Source organism: Salvelinus namaycush, chromosome 5 (assembly GCF_016432855.1).
Source record: "Salvelinus namaycush isolate Seneca chromosome 5, SaNama_1.0, whole genome shotgun sequence".
In the NCBI taxonomy this organism is placed as follows: Eukaryota; Metazoa; Chordata; class Actinopteri; order Salmoniformes; family Salmonidae; genus Salvelinus; species Salvelinus namaycush.
The window spans coordinates 31,330,891-31,353,734 of NC_052311.1; the positions used below are offsets into that span (position 1 = coordinate 31,330,891).

The 22,844-nt window shown below is 42.6% G+C and overlaps 2 protein-coding genes across 2 annotated transcripts; one reads left to right on the plus strand and one right to left on the minus strand.

The window, feature by feature from the left end:
* Positions 1–1,471: 1,471 nt before the first annotated feature.
* Positions 1,472–17,086, plus strand: LOC120048196 (pre-mRNA-splicing factor RBM22-like). Its single transcript, XM_038993963.1, has 11 exons — positions 1,472–1,566; positions 5,052–5,105; positions 5,203–5,232; positions 6,669–6,801; positions 13,781–13,881; positions 13,991–14,163; positions 14,377–14,577; positions 14,734–14,898; positions 15,086–15,174; positions 15,261–15,389; positions 16,508–17,086. Exons 1-11 carry the CDS (start codon positions 1,513–1,515, stop codon positions 16,642–16,644), a joined length of 1,266 nt encoding a protein of 421 aa, XP_038849891.1. The 5' UTR covers positions 1,472–1,512; the 3' UTR covers positions 16,645–17,086.
* Positions 17,015–22,794, minus strand: LOC120048197 (myozenin-2-like). The gene is made up of 5 exons (XM_038993964.1): positions 22,719–22,794; positions 20,973–21,130; positions 19,998–20,115; positions 19,329–19,503; positions 17,015–17,891 (listed from the first exon to the last, which is right to left on the minus strand). The coding sequence occupies exons 1-5, from the start codon at positions 22,792–22,794 to the stop codon at positions 17,705–17,707; spliced, it is 714 nt and encodes a 237-aa protein (XP_038849892.1). The 3' UTR covers positions 17,015–17,704.
* Positions 22,795–22,844: the final 50 nt, after the last annotated feature.

The following is a 22,844-nucleotide window of genomic DNA, read 5'->3' on the forward strand; positions in this document are numbered from 1 at the left end:
TGTCAAGGTTGCTGACAACACATTGACAGACTAGACTAAAAAACAAACATACTGCTTTATACGAGAGTTAATGAGGACCACTTCAATTGGAGACTTGAAGTTGAAGGTTAAGCAAATAAATAGCTGGAAACACTGTGTTTCCATGGCTTCACCTTTCTTCTTTCTCTCTAAAACAGAGAGGGGCTAACAACAAGTGTCTGTCTGAACACCGATGTCTCATTCCAAACCCTTTATCCCCCTGAACAAGCAAATAATGTAAAACTGAATCAGGATCAGTTTTCACGGGAATAAAGTCACCACACATGTATGTCCTCTGACCTTGAGACACATGCGGCCTGTAATTTGATTTTGGAGGGACGAAGCCGTCCTTCAAACAGATTTGCCTGTCTCACCCAGATCTCATGACGGGGGGCAAGGGGTGTAACACCACACAACTAATTTGGAGCCCAAGACAGGCAAGGAAGCCAACACTGAGAGACTTAACTTTATTGTCTTTGTCTTCCCCAAAATGAAGCAGACGCAGTCCTCAGTCAATACTATGTGTGTCCTGTGGCTAAATGAGGGAGTATATCAGGCATTTAAAATCCGCCCTGGCCACAGGGGCAATCGATAAATAAACCGAGGTAGTCGGATGAGAACATAATTAAAAACTATATTGATGTGTTCTGAGGGAGGGACCGTGGCTGTCCTGTGCCATGTGAAAACACAGGAGTCTGCTGTACCCAGTGATAGGTGAGCCAGTTCACGGCAGGAGAGGACATGACTGCCTTTATCTGAACAACATCCAAGTCCAGAGTTTAGATCAACCAAGGTCTTCAACCTAGAGGTCAACTACTCAAATCAGTTCAGGAAATGAATTTCAATTCATCAAAATAATGACCCATAATCTCTTACGAAAAAATTCACAATTTCATGAACTTCAAACAACATATTTCCTGAATTGACAGTCTGGGTTTGTACAGAGTTGACCCCATCTCTGTCTCAGCCCAACCTCCTGCCTGTTGTGCTTAGCACTGCCAAGCAGAATACTCCAGCCTCTAGGTTTGTAGATTTATTCTTATCCCTGTATGTGGTGTCTCAGCAGAGAGCCTCTTCCACGACCTTATATAAACGTTAGGGTGTTATGACTCCATTAGTGTTCATCCCTAATCTGAAACATCTTCCAACTAAGGCTCCAATGTGCTAATTGGGGTTTTCCAAAACCAGGCGCATAGGGCCTGCTGCTAATAGCATGCAGAGTAAACTATTACATACTTGGTAAGAGAGTTGATCAGAATAAATAGACACACACACACACACACACACACATCGTCAATTAATTCCAGATATTCATTAATATAGTTGCATAATGATTAATGAGTTTCTTTTTCATATTTATATTTTTTTTATTGAAATAAAATAGGAGGTTAATGTCATGAAAAGAAGCATGCGCCGTGTTGCATTGTGGGATGTGAATTCATTGTCGGGGCGGTGCATGCGCGGTATGGTTGTGTTTTACTACCACAAGCAAAAATGGCGACGTCCCTAGGAGCTAACACATACAACAGACAGAATTGGGAAGACGCGGTAAGTATTACATTGTAGAAATAATGTGTATATTTTAACCTGGTACATGATGCCATAAACTAACGTCATAATTAATTTCACTTTGCCAATACTTCAGTATGTGAATCATGATTTGCTACCAAAGGCTAACGTCAACTAGCGAACGTTAGTAGCGCAAGCATGGCTGTGTCGCAACTAGAATCCGTTTAGCCACAGGTGAAAGGGGTAATTAATAGTATTTGGTTTATCTGTTTAAATGTGTTATAAACTGGCAGTAGCGGTGCGTGGGTACAATCACCGGGGTAGCCATCCCCCTGTTAATTCATATGCTAGCCACCGTGATATATATGACTAAAAAAGACCGAGACAATAAGACAACTAATTGATTTGGCAACTGCTCGGCCTCCGACCTCAAGCCGCTACAGAGGGTAGTGCGTACGACCCAGTACATCACCAGGGTCAAGCTTCTTGCCATCCAGGACCTCTATACCAGGCGGTGTCAGAGGAAGGCCCTACAAATTACCAAAGACTCCAGCCACCCTAGTCATAGACTGTTTGTTATCCATGCATAGTCACTTTACCTCTACCTACATGTACATATTAGCTCGACTAACCTGTGACCCCGCACATTGACTCTACCGGTACCCCCTCTATATAGCCCCTCTACTGATATTTTATTGTTGTTCCTTAAATGTTAATCTTTTTATACTTTTTTTTACTTCAGTTTATTTTAATAAATACTTTATTAACACTTTTTTTCTTAAATGCATTGTTGGTTAAGGGCTTGTATGTAAGTATTTCACTGTAAGGTCTACTACACCTGTTGTATTCAGCTCATGTGACAAATAACATTGGATTTGATTTAGAACCACAGTTACAGCAAGTCGCAAAGAACTGCCGCTGCCTCCACTATTCCAGCACCATTTCACCTTCAACATTTGAACATAATCAAATCAGCTCTGCTTAGTCTAATACAGTGACAACCAAAGGATAACAAAAACAATTTAGTCCAATCAAAGTAAGCTAAATATGATGTGGCTGTCCATGGTTCAGATTTCTGTGTGGGTGTGTGGCGCGTTCATGCAACGCATGTTCACTCACCCTACTTGTAGAGAAACGCCAATGCCGCCATCCTCTCATGTTGACAAAACGGTCTATCACTCTGACAAACTACATTTATTTTTTGTTGTCCTAGGCTACCTGGCTAAAATGCTTGCTCACTAGCCTAACTTCATGGGCAACGTTAACTAGTTAACATTAGCCTTCTACATCTAACTACTATACATATTTAACTTCCATCCTCTCAGGCCAGGGTCACAACAATATTTGAATTAATGGTTGAATCAGAATCTCCCTTTATAATCATTGGCCCGTATGGAGAATTAAGTAAAACTGCAAGTACAAATCCCTATCTCTATCCATGGCAAATTTAGCACAACGAGGTGCAACAATTCCAGTTTTTCTGTCAATGACATATGCGCTCAATGGGATTTGATAGGAGTGACGCCAAATCCAAGCTGGTTTCCCTTTACACTTTTTTTTGGTGCGCCAGGACCATTCGCATTTGAGCTCGCTCAGTTTGGCTCAACGCTGATTGGCACTTTTTTTAAACTTTTTTTATTTTTTGGCAAGAGAGGCCAGATGCTCACTGGCTTCCCTTGCCTTCAATTCTACAGGTGGCAGCAATGTCCTCCTCATTTGGATCAGACAGCATCAGATACATGGCCTACACGTAGAAAGACAGGGGGTGCTGTTTTGCTATCTCGGATGCTTTCTCCTGTGAGATACTTTCAGCCTCTTGTGAATTGTAGGAACATTATGAAAGATTTTTTTTTGTTAAATGTTTTTTTTGGGAAGCCTGGTTTTCACATGGCCACTCTAAACTGAGTGTTTTAAGCCCTGAATGCTTTTTGTCTGAAAGCTGTGGTATATTTAAGCAATAAGGTCCGAGGGGGGTGTGTGGTATATGGCCAATAAACCACAGCTAAGGGTTGTTCTTATGTGCAATACGGAGTGCCTGGACACAGCCCTTAACCGTTGTATATTAACCATGTATCACAAACCTCTGGGGGGGTTAAGTGATAATGCCAAAGAAGCTGGTGGATAGTGTATTTGGGAAGTATTCAGACCCCTTGACCTTTTCCACATTTTGTTACGTTACAACCTTATTCTAAAATGGATTAAAGTTTCTTAACTCATCAATCTACATACAAAACCCCATAATGAGAAAAAAAAAATTCTTGAAAATGTATAAAAAGACGGAAATATAACATTTACATATTTGGCTTCAATTCAAATATATCTGTCTATTATTGTAAAGTAGAATAATTTGTTCTAGTAATGATTATTTAATGCAAACAATACCAGAAAATGCAGTTTAAAAAGAATAAATATAGTGACAATCTCTTTTGAAACAATCAAGCTGAGTGTTGGTGCTTTTTAAGTGAAATGTGAAGGGAAAAAATGTGGTGCGATATTTGAATGTTTTCTCAGTTTGTACTTTTTGGCTGAAGTCATATTTAAAAGCTCACAACTCGGGCTCTGTTAAAGATATCTCAGTGATTTCAAAAATATCTGGATTTTGGACAGTTTTCAGAACGATAAAAAAAAATCGCCACAATTTGACACACAGGTTTCCCTCGACTGGCACACGTCAATTCTTTATATGTTCAGCTGTGCTTGTTTGTCCCATTGGGCACATCAACTTAGAGACAGGGGCGATATAGTTATAAAGTTATATTGACTAATATGTACACACGACTTGGACAGTCAGAGGAAAAGGGATCCCTCAATAACCATCACATAGTCAGAATAGCACAGGCTCATGTGAACTGGCAGTGTATGAATTGTAAGGATGTTGAGCCCTATCTTTTAGGGGTTCAGTTACCGGTTACGCGAAAGCAACCTGACACATCAACCAGCCATGAGAAGTACTGTCAGGTTGCACAGATAGTATTCTGGGTTGACTTTGGAGGACAATACTCTCTTTTCCCAACTTCTCTCTATGTGCCTCCAGTTCCCATATAGGCCTAATAGGTCTGGCCCGCATACATCAGACTTAATTTTGTATGAATACTCTTGTCATTGTAGATCCTCCAGAAATATTAGCCTATTACATTAGAATCAAAATACTAACTCAAAAACACACTTGTAAAATAAAATACTCACCTCACTCTCTCTCTTGGGTGTGAACCCTGCAACCCAAGAGTTCACACAGGAAATTTGTGCTCTCAGGAGATGCTTATATTTAGGCTTTCTGATGAGGTGGTTGATATTGAAGACCTGAAAGGTTAGAAGTTTGACTGAAACCACATCTTCCAACAGATGGTAAAGTAGGTGCTACTTGTAGCATATGGCCAGAGTACACACTGGGTCAAGCAAGAAATGTGTGAGAATGTGTAGCTTGTGACCAGAGAAACCACGAGGGGCTGTTATTACGATAGACCGGGATGGCTGCGTGTTTGATGCACTTATGTTTTAGTTAACCTTTTTGTATTTTCCTCCAGGATTTCCCAATTCTGTGTCAGACATGTTTGGGGGAAAATCCATACATCCGCATGGTGAGTTTATCTTTCCAGTTTGTATTTGCACTTGTTATTTGAAATTCAAACTTTTGCTGCAGAATACTCAATTTTATACTCATGTTTTCTTTAACAGAGCAAAGAGAAGTATGGGAAAGAATGCAAGGTAATATAATTCATTATTCCAGTTTAGTACTCTTATGCAATATAGGAAGCGCAGAATTCAGTGAATAAAATGTTCTTGAAATATTGCATGGGGCCCTGCCACTATGTTCAATGGCCATGTTTAACCCCCTAGTCTATTTCTATGGCTAGAGGAAATCTAATTAGCATTATAAAAAATCCCCATAAAAATCTGTCACTGTAATAGATTTATTTTGCATTGGATGCGTCTCAATCCAACTGTTGGAATCATGTAAATAGAATGATGATTCTAATTCTGTAGTTAGTTTATAATAGTGGGCACTTCGAATACAGTGTTTGGACTGACAGCGAATGGAAAATGCCAGGGAGGAGTTACTGTGACAGGGTAGGAACCAGTGTTAAGTGTTTCCTAGGGGATCCTATAATCTTTGGCTACATTGAATGTTTTCGCTTAGCTACTTCATGTAGCTAACGTATTCATGCTTTGCATATTCCTCTTTGATTTAGAAGATACTGTTGCACAAACAACATGCTGATTTAGGTATAAACCATCACTGGTATTATCAGACTATAGCTAATTACATTTGCTCTCGGTACATGTATTAGCTAGCCAGCTAACTAGCGATTAGCATTAGCTGCTAATAAGGTTGTGAAGAGTCAGGAAATTTTCCATGGGAAGTTAAGCCCGGGAATTTTGCTGAAATTCGTCAAAAAAGTTAGCTTATGACAGTGAAACTTTTTTTGTGGGATACACAAGGCAATTATAGTTCTTGTGGCATATTTTGGTTAAACTATCCCCAATTTAAATTGGAATTGCAACCCTCTGCATGCACAGTGCACTCTTCCATCACATGTACAGCTGATTATCAAGATCTTGCACACTAATGAGATGCTGTTGAGCCCACGCTACTACACTGTCTGAGCCAATGACTACATGCTTTCTGGACTCCCAATCTAAGTGTATGTTAACTTCCGACTTCAACTGTATGTTGAAAATGTTTTTGGGAAATGCGAAGGATCATTGGGGATCACTCAATATTCCCTTTCTTTTGTTGTTCAGTGAAATCATCCCATGTGAAGAGTCAACTCATTTAATAAAGGTTCCATTCATAGTTATTTTTTATTGGAAGGATTTAATCATTTGCAATTGTCTACTCATAAGGTTTGTGTTTCTGTCTCCATATGATATGGTAAATATATCCAATGCAAATATCTACATTTTAAATGGTATTAATAGTAATTTGCATATATTTCCATTTATTCCCATTCATTCCCACGGAAAGCTTCCACCTCTGAATATTCCCCAAAATGTGCAACCCTAGCGGCTAACAAGATTTAGGCCCAGCTGGCTAAGAAAATACAAACTAGCTGTTTGCAGATGTAAGAAGCGTAGCACCACAGCTAAATGACTGCAGCAGAAACCCTGAACTCTGTGCTCTCCACTTCTCCTCCCCTCAGATCTGTGCTCGTCCCTTCACTGTGTTCCGCTGGTGTCCAGGAACGAGGATGCGCTTCAAAAAGACAGAGGTGTGTCAGACCTGCAGCAAGATGAAGAACGTCTGTCAGACCTGTCTGCTTGACCTGGAGTACGGTACGTCATATAATTCATAGATGCCTTACCTGTACCACCTTAGTCAGTGTTTTCCACATGACCCTGTCATGGCCAACCCAATCTCCAGACCAGAACCCCATTGAAAACCTCTGGAATGTGATCAAGAGGAAGATGGATGGTCACAAGCCATCAAACAATGCTGAGCTGCTTGAATTTTTGCACTAGGAGTGGCATAAATTTACCCAACATCAATGTGAAAGACTGGTGGAGGGCATGCCAAGACTCATGAAAGCTGTTATTGAAAATCAGGGTTATTCCACCAAATATTGATTTCTGAACTCTTCCTAAGTTAAAACATTAGTATTGTGTGAAGTTATGGTTAAGGTATGAAGTTATTTTATTTGCATTATTTGAGGTCTGACAACACTATCTTTTTTGTTATTTTGACCAGTTGCCATTTTCTGCAAATAAATGCTCTAAATGATAATTTGGGAGAAATGTTGTCAGTAGGTTATAGAATAAAATAAACATTTTAATTTTACCCAAACACATACCTATAAATAGTAAAACCAGAGAAATAAATAGTAAAACCAGAGAAACTGATAATTTTGCAGTGGTCTCTTAATTTTTTCCAGAGCTGTATATATTTTTGGGGGGGACATAAGACTAAAACAACAGGAACTGGAAATCAGCTCTAAGTGATTTTAGTTTCGGAAATCTGTTCCCAAGTATTCCCATGCATAATAGAGATATGATTGTATACTAATAATAATAATTTATTGGATTTATATAGCACTTTTCTACCAACGGAGGTAATCAAAGCTGCCAGACATAGTTGAGGGAAAATTCACCTCATCCACCTTCAATGTCTAGCACCCACCTCAGTGACATATCTCCTTCCAGACTCACATCAAACATCTCCGATCCAAAGTTAAATCTAGAATTGGCTTCCTATTCCGCAACAAAGCATCCTTCACTCATGCTGCCAAACATACCCTTGTAAAACTGACCATCCTACCAATCCTCGACTTCGGTGATGTCATTTACAAAATAGCCTCCAATACCCTACTCAATAAATTGGATGCAGTCTATCACAGTGCCATCCGTTTTGTCACCAAAGCCCCATATACTACCCACCACTGCGACCTGTACACTCTCGTTGGCTGGCCCTCGCTTCATACTCGTCGCCAAACCCACTGGCTCCAGGTCATCTACAAGTCCCTGCTAGGTGAAGTCCCCCCTTATCTCAGCTCGCTGGTCACCATAGCAGCACCCACCTGTAGCACGCGCTCCAGGAGGTATATCTCTCTGGTCACCCCCAAAACCAACTCTTCCTTTGGCCGCCTCTCCTTCCAGTTCTCTGCTGCCAATGACTGGAACGAACTACAAAAATCTCTGAAACTGGAAACACTTATCACCCTCACTAGCTTTAAGCACCAGCTGTCAGAGCAGCTCATAGATTACTGCACCTGTACATAGCCCATCTATAATTTAGCCCAAACAACTACCTCTTTCCCTACTGTATTTATTTATTTTGCTCCTTTGCACCCCATTATTTCTATCTCTACTTTGCACATTCTTCCACTGCAAATCAACCATTCCAGTGTTTTTGCTCGCTATATTGTATTTACTTTGCCACCATGGCCTTTTTTTTGCCTTCACCTCCCTTATCTCACCTCACTTGCTCACATTGTATATAGACTTATTCTTCTACTGTATTATTGACTGTATGTTTGTTTTACTCCATGTGTAACTCTGTGTTGTATGTGTCGAACTGCTTTGCTTTATCTTGGCCAGGTCGCAATTGTAAATGAGAACGTGTTCTCAACTTGCCTACCTGGTTAAATAAAGGTTAAATAAAATATGGTGACCATTTTTGCCCCAGAACTCTCACCACATATCAGCTATCGTGTGGAGTGATATATGCCAATTAGGAATGAGGGTGATGATTAGGTGGCCATGATGGAATATGGCCAGGTTTGGAATTTAGCCATGACACCGGGGTGAACACCACTACTCTTACAATAAGTGCCATGTGATTTTGAATGACCACAAAGATTCAGGACACCCGTTTTAAAGTCCCATCCGAAAGACTGCGCCCTACGCAGTACAGTGTTCCCAGAAGTAATTAAGGTTTCAAATGATTCTGTTTTAGTAAAATATTATCTGTTTTAGGCTTCTTGCGGTCAATTTGCAGTCTAAAATATATTTTTATTATGTGCCCCCCCCGACCATCGGCTCAAGACAAATTGGGGCACAGCTGAATCTAGTTGATCCCTTGTGTAGGCTGTTGTTAGTTCGTTTTGGATATTGTCTAGGCATATATGATCAGGACTATTTTCTAAGAGAATATTAAACCTTTTTTTTTTTACATTTCAACCTGTCTTCTGTTGAGCTTAAAGTCTTATTTAAAATGTTACTGCAAGACTCTGCACATTATCTTGAAAAATAAATGAATGGTTTTGTTTTTCCATGTTTTTGATCTCAAAATAAAATGTTTTTAATAGATAGAACATCTCATTTTTGTTTAAGCCTACAACAATGCTTAAACCACATCAGGAGACCACTTTTGATGTCTGGGGAAAAACCAGAGAATTTTTGATTTGGGTGTAGTTACCCTTTTAATTCAAGTGGGCACCTAGGCTTTTTAGCAGTGTTTTTGTAGTGCAAGTGATGGTAGAGTTTGCAAAACATATACCCACTGGATTGATGAATATAATCGTATCATTCTGCCATGTAAGCATAGGCTAATTTGTAGTTAACGTTTAATTGAGAAGGTTTTTGGGAAAGCTTTTTCTTCTAACAGAAGACTGTTTTCATTAGCATCATCGCTAACGCCTACACAAAGTGGTAGATGTGCGCACCACATGCACAGATGGGCATTCTGGTTGCCTCTTCGGAAAGGTGGTTTTCATATTTGGACCAGAATGAGGCGCTCCACTACCTATTGTTCCTGCAGTGATGATTCACCATCTTCATCAAATGTTATCTGCAGATAATCACCCAAAAGCCTAGGCCTACCAGTAGCCTATGCAAATTAAAGAGCCAAATTAATGGCTCTCTCACCGATTCGACAAGGTACACTGACTGACGAGTCACTCACTTTTGCGTCACTGCCTGGCAACCCCCGACATCCTAGGAAAGGAAACCTAGGAAATCCTTTGGTTTACTTGTCCCGATGCGATACCATGGACATATAATTACGTTGCATGATTTATGAATGGCAAAGCGATATATGAGGTTGATTTTATTCAGTCAGTTCAGCACCTATTTTAAACTGGTCAACACTCACTGTTCAGTTTTTTTATTTTGTTACCTTTATTTAACCAGGTAGGCCAGTTGAGAACAAGTTCTCATTTACAATTGCGACCTGGCCAAGATAAAGCAAAACTGTGCGGCAAAACAACAACACAGAGTTACACATGGGATAGAAAAACGTACAGTCAATAACACAATAGAAAAATATATGTACAGTGTGTGGAAATGTAGTTAGATTAGGGAGGTAAGGCAATAAATAGGCCATAAAGGTGAAATAAATACAATTTAGCATCAACACTGGAATGATAGATGTGCAGATGATAATGTGCAAGTAGAGATACTGGGGTGCAAAAAAAATTATATGGGGATGAGGTAGTTGGGTGTGCTATTTACAGATGGGCCGTGTACAGTGATCAGTAAGCTGCTCTGACAGCTGTTGCTTAAAGTTAGAGAGGGCGATATAAGTAATCAATCGACGCACAGTAAATAGCCTTCTATGCGCCACGACTCTGCGTGGCTGGCTATGTGAAACACTCAAAATACAATAAATTGTCAGAAAGCCTAATTTAAGTTGTGGATTTCGACTCATCGTTACCACTTACACCGAGTAACATTACGAACACCTGCTCTTTCCATGACATAGACTGACCAGGTGAGTCTAGGTGAAAGCTATGATCCCTTATTGATGTCACTTGTTGAATCCACTTCAATCAGTGTAGATAGAGAGGAGACAAGTTTAAAGGATTTTTGAGACATGGAGAGGGGGAATAGGCCACACAAAATATTTAAGTGCATTTGAACAGGGTATGGTAGTAAGTGTCAGGTGTACCGGTTTGTGTCAAGAACTGCAACGGTGATGGATTTTTCACGCTCAACCATTTTTCCTGTGTGTATCAAGAATGGTCCACCACCCAAAGGACTTCCAGCCAACTTAACACAACTGTGGGAAGCATTGGCGTTAACATGGGCCAGCATCCCTGTAGAACGCTTTTGACACATTGTAGAGTACATGCCCGATGAATTGATGCTGTTCTGAGGGCGGAAGGTGGGGTGTGTGTAACGCCAATATTAGGAAGGTGTCCTTAATCTTTCGTACACTCAGTGTACATTTCATGGGATGTGCAATTCCACGAGCATCATGCTCGCTCCCTCGTCCGTGTAAAGAAATTTGACTCCAGCCAGAGATCTGTATATGTCTCAGTCCTGACAGTGGGAGTCGTTGTCCCAAAGGCGAATTGAGATTCGCACGGTACCTTGCCCTGAACTTTAGTCTGTTACTAGCCGACTTCCACCTGGTACTCAACCCTTCACCTTAGTGACTGATGCCCGATGTACATAATCATTAAACACTGGTCACTTAAGTAATATTTACATACCGTTTTACACACCATATGTGTATATACTATGTTCTAGTTAAGACTCATCCTATATAACTACTGCCGTACATTTTTCTGTTCATATACTGTCCATAATGTCAATACACACCATCATATACATACAGTGCATTTGGAAAGTATTCAGAACCCTTGGCTTTTCCCACATTTTGTTATGTTACAGCCTTATTCTGAAATTGATCGTCCCCCCTCAACACACACAAAACCGGTTAAAAAAAATATTTGCAGCTTTATTAAAAATAAAAAACAAATCATATTTACAAAAGTATTCAGACCCTTTACTCAGTACTTTGTTGAAGCAGCGTTTACAGCCTTGAGACTTCTTCGGTATGTCGCGTCAAGCTTGGCACATGTATTTGGGGAGTTTCTCCCATTCGTCTTTGCAGGTTGGATGGGGAGGTTTTTGCAGGTTGGACGCTGCACAGCTATTTTCAGGTCTCTCCGGAGATGGTCGATTAGGTTTCAAGTCTGGGCTCTGGTTGGGCCACTCAAGGAAATTCAGAGACTTGTCCCAAAGCCACTCCTGTGTTGTCTTGGCTGTGTGCTTACGGTCATTGTTCTGTTGGAAGGTGAACCTTTGCCCCCAGAATCTTGTTTCTCATGGTCAGAGTCCTTTAGGTGCCTTTTGTCATGTGTTTTTTTACTGAGGAGTGGCTTCCGTCTGGCCACTACCAAAAATGCCTGATTGGTGGAGTGCTGCAGAGTTGTCCTTCTGGGAGGTTCTCCCATCTCCACATAGGAACTCTGGAGCTCTTTCAGGGTGACCATCGGGTTCTTGGTCACCTCGATGACCACGGCCCTTCTCCCCCGATTGCTCAGTTTGGCTGTGCGGCCAGCTCTTGGAAAAGTCTTGGTGGTTCCAATCTTCATCCATTTAGAATGATGGAGGCCACTGTGTTCTTGAGGACCTTCAATGCTGTAGAATTTATTTTGGTACCCTTCCCCAGATCTGTGCCTCGGCACAATCCTGTCTCTGAGCTTTACGGACAATTCCTTTGACCTCATGGCTTGGTTTTTGCTCTGACATGTACTGCCAACTAGAGGTCGACCGATTTATGATTTTTCATCCGACTATTGGAAGACCAAAAAAAAGCCGATACCGATTAATTAGCCGATGTATTTTTTTAAAATATTTGTATCTAAATATTTGTTGTAATGACAATTACAACAATACTGAATGAACAATGAACACTTATTTTAACTTAATATAATACACAAATCTATTTAGTCTCAAATAAATAATAAAACATGCTCAATTTTGTTTAAATAATGCAAAAACAGTGTTGGAGAAGAAAGTAAAAGTGCAATATGTGCCATGTAAAAAAATTCCTTGCTCAGAACATATGAAAGCTGTTGGTTCAATATTCCCAGTTAAGAAGTTTTAGGTTGTAGTTATTATAGGAATTATGACACATCAACTATTGCTCTAGCATTTGTATTTCATATACCTTTGACTATTGGATGTTCAAATAGACACTTTAGTATGTCAGCCTAATCTCAGTTGATAGGCTTGAAGTCATAAACAGCGCTTTGCTTCCAACATTGTTAAGAGCTGCTGTAAACGCAGTAAAGTTTGAATGAATGCTTACGAGCGTGCTGCTGCCTACCACCGACCGCTCAGTCAGACTGCTCTATCAAATCAGAGACTTAATTATAATATAATAAACACAGAAATACGAGCCTTTAGTCATTAATATGGTCAAATCTGGAAACTATCATTTCGAAAACAAAACATTTATTCTTTCAGTGAAAAACGGAACCGTTCTGTATTTTATCGAACGGGTGGTAACCCTAAGTCTAAATATTTCTGTTACATTGCACAACCTTCAATGTTATGTCATAATTATGTAAAATTCTTGCAAATTAGTTCAGTTAGCACCTACCTGGACTCTGCTTGCACTAAACGCAAGAGAAGTGACAGTTTCCCTAGTTAATATTGCCTGCTAACATGAATTTCTTACTAAATTTCTTACTAAATATGCAGGTTTAAAAAAAAAATTATATATATATATATATATATATATATATATATATATATATATATATATATATATATATATATATATATATATATATATACTTCTGTGTATTGATTTTAAGAAAGGCATTGATGTTTATGGTTAGGTACATTTGTGCAACGATGCGCTTTTGTTAAATCATCACCCGGCAGGACCGAATTTGGGAAACCCTGAGCTACAGCAACGTTCTGTAACAATGTTCAAACCTACATCGGTTACATTTTGAAATGGAAAACCAAAGCGTGCCAAAACAGAACCGAACCCATAAAAAGTACCCAGGTTGAAAACCCTTATTGAAGTCCCCATTCAGTACCGAATCCAAGACATTTACACGTCTGTGATCGACAGGTTTGCCAATCCAGGTCAGAGACACCGGGCTGGACATCAAGGATGACGTGCCGAAGTCAGACGTGAACAAGGAGTACTACACACAAAACGCTGAGAGAGAGGTATGTGTGGAGAGACGGCTGCATCCCTGGTATTTCTGTGTTCACATTCAACTTCCAGTGTTTTATCCCTGTTAACCCCCCCCATCTCCCTGACTCCCTTTGTCCTCAGATAGGAAACTCTGATGGGACACGGCCAGTGGGGCTGCTGGGTAAGGCCCCCAGCTCCAGTGAGATGCTGCTGAAGCTGGCCCGCACTACGCCCTACTACAAGAGGAACAGACCCCACATCTGCTCCTTCTGGGTGAAGGGAGAGTGCAAGAGAGGAGAGGAGTGTCCTTATAGGTGAGAGCGCAATCTAAAAGATAGCTCTATCTCTTTATAAGGGCTACAGTTGGGTCGTGTGTGTACAGTCCAATGACTATATAGATACAGGCCCTCCTGTCTGTGATTTGTAATGACATTTCACTTGGTGGTGCTGTTGAGCAAGAAATCAACCTACATTGTCTGGGGAGAACTTTATTCCTTCTCATGCACACTCTCTCTCCGCACCATCAGGCACGAGAAGCCCACAGACCCAGACGATCCCCTGGCAGACCAGAACATTAAGGACCGTTACTATGGTATCAATGACCCTGTAGCTGACAAGCTGCTGAAACGGGCCTCCACCATGCCCAGACTGGACACGCCTGAGGACAAGACCATCACCACACTCTATGTAGGGGGGATGGGAGATACCATCTCAGATGCAGAGCTGAGGTAGGGTTCTGATTATCGTGTCAGTTGATTTGAACTGTTTTTTTTGCTTTTCCAAAATATCATACCAGGATTGCAAATTATTTTAGTCAGTTTGAATGATCTGTGACGCAGTTGGGAAATTGTTCCCTCAATCGTTGTGTGTCTGTGTTTCTACAGGAATCACTTCTATCAGTTTGGGGAGATCCGGACCACCACCATTGTCCAGAGGCAGCAGTGTGCCTTCATCCAGTTTGCCACACGGCAGGCAGCTGAGCTTGCTGCAGAGAAGTCCTTCAACAAGCTCATCATCAACGGACGCAGGCTCACCGTCAAGTGGGGCAGGTAAGAGGTCAAAGCTTACCAGTTATGAGGAAAGGAGGAGAATGTATTGTAAGTCCTTCCTTTCTAGCCAGATGGTAACAACCTTGTAGAAAGGGCAGGGCAAACATATTTGGGAGGCTTTATATTTGGTCTCCATGCAACCGTGCACCCTACTCACTGTGTACCCTAATGTGTTATGACTGTCCAGGTCTCAGGCAGCCAGAGGGAAGGAGGCCTTCCAGGATGGGGTCAGTGAGATGGGAACCAGATTAGACCCTGTGCCAGGACTGCCTGGGGGTAAGTGTCTGATGTCTGGGAGGCTTTGAAAGACTGTGTGTGAGCCTATCTGTGTTCCTGTTCTGACTGTCTTCTCTCTCCCACAGCTCTCCCCCCACCCCCTGCTCTGGAAGAAGACGCTCCCATTAACTACTTCAATCTGGACCCTGGTACATCTCCTAATGTCATGAACATCTCTCTGCCCCCGCCGCCCGGCATCAACCCACCACCTCCAGGTACCAGTCACACCTTTGTCACCCTGGAAAAATGCTGGCCATACTTATAAACTCAGCAAAAAAAGAAATGTCCCCTTTTCAGGACCCTGTCTTTCAAAGATAATTTGTAAAAATCCAAATAACTTCACAGATCTTCATTGTAAAGGGTTTAAACACTGTTTCCCATGCTTGTTCAATGAACCATAAACAATGAACATGCACCTGTGGAACTGTCATTAAGACACTAACAGCTTACAGACGGTAGGCAATTAAGGTCACAGTTATGAAAACTTAGGACACTAAAGAGGCCTTTCTACTGACTCTGAAAAACACCAAAAGAAAGATGCCCAGGGTCCCTGCTCATCTCCATGAACGTGCCTTAGGCATGCTGCAAGGAGGCATGAGGACTGCAGATGTGGCCAGGGCAATAAATTGCAATGTCTGTACTGTAAGACGCCTAAGACAGTGCTACAGGACAGACAGCTGATCGTCTTCGCAGTGGCAGACCACGTGTAACAACACCTGCACAGTATCGGTACATCTGAACATCACACCTGGTGGACAGGTACAGGATGGCAACAACTGCCTGAGTTACACCAGGAACGCATAATCCCTCCATCAGTGCTGACTGTCCACAATGGGCTGAGAGAGGTTGGACTGAGGGCTTGTAGGCCTGTTGTAAGGCAGGTCCTCACCAGACATCACCGGCAACAATGTCACCTATGGGCACAAACCCACCATCGCTGGGCCAGACAGGACTAGCAAAAAGTGCTCTTTGACGAGTCGTGGTTTTGTTTCACCGGTGGTCGGATTTGCGTTTATCGTCGAAGGAATGAGCGTTACACCGAGGCCTGTACTCTGGAGTTGGATCGAGGTGGAGGGTCCGTCATGGTCTGGGGCGGTGTGTCACAGGATCATCGGACTGAGCTTGTTGTCATTGCAGGCAATCTTAACGCTATGCGTTACAGGGAAGACATCCAAATATTTACACATGTTAAATTTGCTGAAAATAAACGCAGTTGACAGTGAGAGGACGTTTTCTTTTTTTGCTGAGTTTAGTATGTCACTGAGCTAGCGCTCAGACAATGTGACACCTAATGTGTGCCTCGTTCATTTATGTTGTGTTTTTTTACCTTCAGGTTTTGGCGCTCCTATGTTCCACATGGGTTCGATGGGTCCCCCTCCTCCCATGGGCATGAGACCCCCAGGACACATCCACTACCCGTCCCAGGACCCCCAGCGCATGGGTGCTCACGCTGCCCGCCATGGTGACTAGTTGCCATGGCGATACTTCGCTATGCCAAACATCTCTAGTTGAGATAATTTCCCTGGGCAGAAGGTTCTCTTAGGCACAGGTCTAGGATCAGCTTATCCTCCCCCAATCCTCACCATCATAATTAGGGGGAGAAATGCAAAACTGACCTTAGATCAGCATCCAGTGGCAATGTCATCTTACTTTGAGGTTCACCAGGGTGTTAGAAAATGTCATGGATCAGTGTATTGAGACTTACAAGATCAGAATGGAGGAATTTTTGAAATGTACAAAGCATCCTGCAGAGCAGCCTCTTGAAAGGACAATTTTTAGACCTGTTGATTTTCATTCATATTATGGATTTGATTTTTGATACAATGTTAATTTTCCACAAAATGATTCAGTTTATTATTGTAATGTTTTGTTGTCCACTTCTGCCATTAAAACAAGTTCTCTATCATTTACATTTAAAGCAATCGATATCAATCCTTTATGAACAGAGGGGAAGTCAGACTGAGGGTGGGAAGTGTGATGGTAGGAGAGAGGGAAGGGAGCCAAAGGAAAGGTTATGTAGGGATGGGAGTGGTAGAGAAGGGAGGCAAGTGGTGAGGGAAATGGGGGAGTTGGGCTAAGGAAGAGAGGGCGTTTTGATTAAAAGTGAGACAGAAAGAAGAGTGACAAATCACCTCAACTGGCCTTCTTTTGCCTGGGCTCAGCTCTCATAATGAACTGTTGATTGATTCAGAAGTCCTAAGTTGGCCTCCACACAGGCCTATCCACAAAGCTCTCATCAGGAAACAATCTTATCATTCACAAGTCTTTTCCTTATGGCACTGACTGAATACCAGAGGGATCGAGGTAGAAGTTGCCCCTAACCACAGAGCCTTATCTTAATATAACCATTAAATAGATGAAAGCATCTTAATGTAAAAATAGTTTGGGGCTACCTACTCTAGAGGGGGTCATCTTTGAATCGAGAGGGACAAGGAAGGGTAATAAGAGCAAATCGATGCTTAAGTCTTTTAGCCTGCGATTTCACAAAGGTCACAGGAAGTTTGAAGGTAATAGGTGAGTGGTGGTCCTCTCACAGGTCGGTCGATTCAGGGGAGTAGTCGTGACCCCATCCCCGTGGTGCTCTGTTGAAGTTGGGCCGTTTACACATGCGGTCCAGGGTCGTACCAGGGAGGCGCTGGGAGTCCAACAGCTCGAACCCCATCACTGGGATCACCCTCTTACTCTTCTGCTGTGCGCCTCCGAATGGCATGGCCGCTCTGAGGGAGAGGGATGCTTATGTTAAAAGTGTATATTTGAGGAAGAGAATGACTCAGTATATCCAAGCTTACGTAACACCAAAGACGTTCTCTGGGTATCAGATCTTTCTCACTCAGCAGGTGGGCAGAAAGAAGAAGCTTTTAGATGTTATGTGATACCCAGTCATCCACACAGAGCTCCACTAATGACCCTGGCTGGCCTGGTTTAACTAATCTTGTAGGTCAGAAATAATCAACATCTGTTGGGAATTCAGGAAGAAACCTTAAGGAATCATCCAACTATAGATGGAGCTTCTTCCCAGTTGTCCCCCACAGTTTGTATGCCTCACTTTAAACTTAGACTTAATTAACCCCAGATACCTTGTTAATTAAAGTAGTAAACTGATGCATCCATGTGTGCTTCAGATACTGACTGATTGGTACCAAAATTACTGACAGTGGACTAAAAGTTGTGTGAGAGGAGAGTCTCTCAGACCAAGTTTAGCCTTTGTTCTGGCAGTTGCCTCATCGGTGTGACGCAATCGTGCGTGTGCCAGGGTAAGATGAGCCCCTTCGTGCGCCATCAGTCTTTAAGGGGCTGAAAGGCATGCAGACCCCCTGGAGGATCATTTTTCGAGAGCCTGTGTTAAAATAGCCGCCCGCCTGACAGCCACAGTCCAAGGGGGTGCGAGCCAGAGGCGGGATTGCTTTTCAAACAGTGGAAACATGGACTGGTGCCGAGGGAAGATAATTCTGATAATAATTTGATAGCATGCTTCGGTCATCTGCGGCTCTATTTGATGATGGGCGATCGCTAAACCTGTGCTAAACGTGCATTAGCCTCAGCCCGAGCCATGTTCGCTACTTTGATGAGTGGGGTCTTGAATTTGTCTTTCCAAAGAATACATGCATAATATTGTCCTGCCTTTGTACTGTGAAGTGTGACGTCCTCAGAGGTCCTCTAGTTAGATGGCCTCTATGTTTGTGACTTGTCAGGGTTGACACCTGTCAGGGTTCCATGTGATCTCAGTTCCTCACCTGTTGAAGCACCTGTAGTTGGCAGGCTGTAGTGTGATCCCCTGTGGGTTAGTGAGGTAGTGAGACTCACCTGTTGAAACACCTGTAGTTGGCAGGCTGTAGTGTGATCCCCTGTGGGTTAGTGAGGTAGTGAGACTCACCTGTTGAAGCACCTGTAGTTGGCAGGCTGTAGTGTGATCCCCTGTGGGTTAGTGAGGTAGTGAGACTCACCTGTTGAAACACCTGTAGTTGGCAGGCTGTAGTGTGATCCCCTGTGGGTTAGTGAGGTAGTGAGACTCACCTGTTGAAACACCTGTAGTTGGCAGGCTGTAGTGTGATCCCCTGTGGGTTAGTGAGGTAGTGAGACTCACCTGTTGAAACACCTGTAGTTGGCGGGCTGTAGTGTGATCCCCTGTGGGTTAGTGAGGTAGTGAGCTTCACCTGTTGAAACACCTGTAGTTGGCGGGCTGTAGTGTGGCCCTCTGTGGGAACTGGGCGCTGAGGGAGGACAGGAGGTCGTCACTCTCACCCAGGGCTTCCCTCCAGGGGGAACAGTAGGACCTGGTTGTCAGGTTAAACTTCTCACGAGGGATCTCTTTCAGGGGGCCCACGTAGCCTGAGGTCAAAGGTCAGTTAAGTCCCTGAAAGCTCTTAGGGTTTACACATTTAAAGCAGGTTGTTTGATTTGATATTGGTCCTGGCTACAATAGAAAGTGTTAAACTAGGTGTAAATCCAGCACAATAAACAAGGCTTAGCTGGCTGTCACTCAGACTGAAAAACGAACGTACTGTTAGGTCAGGACACAGATACACTGATACACTCAACACACTAGCCTTAAACACACACAGCCTTAAAAACAAACTGTCAGTCAATAGTGTTTTGTTTCACCTTGTCCTTCCAAAATGTAACGTGTCCAAAATGGGTAGTAAAACCCCCTTTGTCATAACAGCACACTCAAATGGATAGTTCATCCCAAAATCAAAGTTTGTCATTTCCATAGCGCAAAAGTAATCTGAAGTAAAGCTGAGCCAATATTCCAACCTCTGAATGTAGGGGTGACCTATCCCTTTAAGCCATGTGGTTCTAATCCCTCTCGTGTTACCAGCTACCTGGGCCAATGACGTTGGGGCTGCCCTTCATGGCTGTGGTGATCAGGCTGTGGTTGCCAGGCATCAGATATGCCTGGTTCTCTTTTCCCCTCTGGGGGGGCATGGGCTCTGGAAGGCCCTGGGCAGGGACACAATAACATTCTGGATTAGCTCCATTCAAACTCAGTTGTGTGCATTATCATGGGAAAATAACCACCATGGAGTAACAACCAATTTTGGGGACAGGTCCACTGCCTCAATCTCTCCATCATACAGCCAATGATATCCACTCATTGCAGTAGATTTCACCTAGAATTTCTATGTTGCCACCTGACAGGTGCTATATAGAACCTAAAAGGGTTATTTGGCTGTCCCCATAGAAGAACCCTTTGAAGAACCCTTTTGGGTTCCAGGTAGAACACCTTCCACAGAGGGTTATACATGAAACACAAAAGAGTTCTACCTCTTTGCGTTCCATGTAGAACCCTTTCCACAGAGGGTTATACATAGAACCCCAAAAAGTTATACCTGGAACCAAAAAGGGTTCTCTTATTGGGACAGCCGAAAAACCCATTTGGAACCCTTTTTTCTAAAGTGTGGCCCTCTTATTTCTACCAATAACCTTGGCCCAGTTCTCGTGCTCCGAGGGAACAGAGTACAGCAAAGCAGAAAGTGAGAGGGGACGGCCAAGGTTTCACTGCCTCATCAAACAGCTCTGCCATAAATCCACCAGGCTAACAAGCTGCTTGCACAATACTGCACATCAGGATGACAAGTCTGTGGGTCTAACAGTGTGGATAGCTCAGTGGATATGTCTGTATATGTACAGCATTGCCTTGTTCTGTTTCCATAGAAATAAAATGTCTTTGAACATTGAGCATTCTGTTCTACATTGAAATGTCATGGCATCTCTAGCGGAGAGAGGCAGGGTGTGTGTGTTTGAAATGTGATAATGTGTATGTATGAGAATGTCCGTGTGTGTGTGCGTGTTCTTACATTGCTGTAATGGTCATGGACTTGGTTCTCCAGTGTGAATCTCTCCACCCGTCTCAGTCTCTCCTGGAACATGCGAGAGCCGCGGTTGGACGGAAGGTTCAATTCCTCCATCATCACATCCTTGGGAACACTGATCTTCTTCCCCAGGTTCATACCTCCTGGCACACACACAAACAAAAGCACAGAATAAAGATAAAGTATTATATTTGTCTTTCACTAGGTCTCAAAGTGCTATCCGTTGTATGGGGGTAAGTCACTCCATTTACCACTCAATCAAAGTAATTAAACCATTTTAATAAGTGACACAAGTAAGCAGGGAAAGGCATGAACTGGAGACACAAACAGACATATACTTACAGAGAATAAGAGAGTTACAGGGACTCAGATCTGAGGATAGAACCTGATTTACTATATCTTTCTTTGACGTGCACAGTAGCATCTCTATCTGCTGGCCTGTGTCAGTCAGAGAAACCCTGTGAATGATGAATCACAAAGAGAGAACCTGGCTTCCCCCAGCAACAGGGGTTTCCTCATGACTCATGCTCCCTGAAGTGTTCTTTTTCAGTGCGTAGGAGATTAAGGTCTCTGGCTCCTCTCAGCTCCAAACTATTTATTGAAGATCAACTGACCCGACCCATAACCCATATCCTCAAATATCATACCATCACTAATCTACAAAGCCTAGTGTTGAGTTTACTATTTGGCCCCATGCATTGCCACCAGATTGTAGCATTACACTATAACTTTGGAATAGCCCTGAGAGATGCAGGCTGAGGGTGTGTAATGTTTGTTGTGGTGCAGTGTTGCATGGGTAACTGGGTATATAAATAGGATGTTTGGAAGAAGTATCTCTTATAGGAACTCTGTCTTTCTCTCTTTCTCTCGCTCTCTCTCTCTTTCCCTCTCTCTCACCCACTCTCAGTAAAGTTTATGTGAATTCCTGCCTTATGCCAGCTGCATTGTCGACAGGACTTGCCTTTTGAAGTGCCTGTTTAAAACCCACCAGCCGGGGTATCACATTTTGCTGAGTCAGATGGGCCTGATGCCAGCACCTGCTGCTGGCTGAGACCATCGGAAAACAGACAAACAAAACCACACGGAATGTCTCCTAAGTATTGTTCGGCCCACTGAGAGTTCTAACTCCAGAGTTCTTCTGTAGAGTCTCTTGGGTTTAGGGTTTAGGGTTTAGGCCCCCCCCCCCCCCCCCCCCCCATCTACACGATGGAGAGTCTGAGGGCCATGTTTAAAACCGGTCTCTATATCAACGAGTATGCATGACTCCAGTAGAGACCTGGTACTGGCAGGAACCCAGCAGTCAGAGGAACTCAAGAGATCTCTCATGCAAGTATGTATCATATCATATTGTTTGTACTGTAGTTACTGATTTGTACTGACACGTCCCAAATGGCAGCCTATTACCTATATTGTGCACTACCTTTAACCTTTAATCCGTTAACATACTGTATACGTTTGTGAGTACTAATGTGTTGCGGCGTGTGATTAATAACTATACTCTGCAGCCTATGCCTGTGTGTATGAACTGTTTGCTACTGCTGTCTAAGTCAAACCTAATGTCCCCGCTTTGGAGTTTAGTCAAGTTTATTCAATTCCTTCTCTAGGCTGACAGACATTTGAACTCTGATGTTCTCAGAGCTGATTTCCCCTTCGGGTGATCAATAAAGTATATTCAGTTGAATGTAACCATAGAATTGGGAATAGTAATTGAATATATATCTATAGTCTTACCTCCCCTGGCCTCTGTACACAGAGCCTTGGCTTGCTGTATCCTCTGCTTGGACATGTCATCATACACTGATTGCATCATCTTCCTCTGGTGGGGGACGGATGAGGTGAACGGATGAACAGAGTTCA

Coding starts and splice junctions, on each gene's coding strand:
- LOC120048196 (XM_038993963.1), top strand. CDS start 1,513: ATGGCGACGTCCCTAGGAGCTAACACATACAACAGACAGAATTGGGAA. Junction 5,233..6,668: donor AGTATGGGAAAGAATGCAAG/GTAATATAATTC, acceptor TCCTCCCCTCAG/ATCTGTGCTCGTCCCTTCAC. Junction 15,390..16,507: donor CATCAACCCACCACCTCCAG/GTACCAGTCACA, acceptor TTTTACCTTCAG/GTTTTGGCGCTCCTATGTTC.
- LOC120048197 (XM_038993964.1), bottom strand. CDS start 22,794: ATGCAATCAGTGTATGATGACATGTCCAAGCAGAGGATACAGCAAGCC. Junction 21,131..22,718: donor GTGTACAGAGGCCAGGGGAG/GTAAGACTATAG, acceptor TGTGTGTGCCAG/GAGGTATGAACCTGGGGAAG. Junction 20,116..20,972: donor TCCATGACCATTACAGCAAT/GTAAGAACACGC, acceptor GTCCCTGCCCAG/GGCCTTCCAGAGCCCATGCC.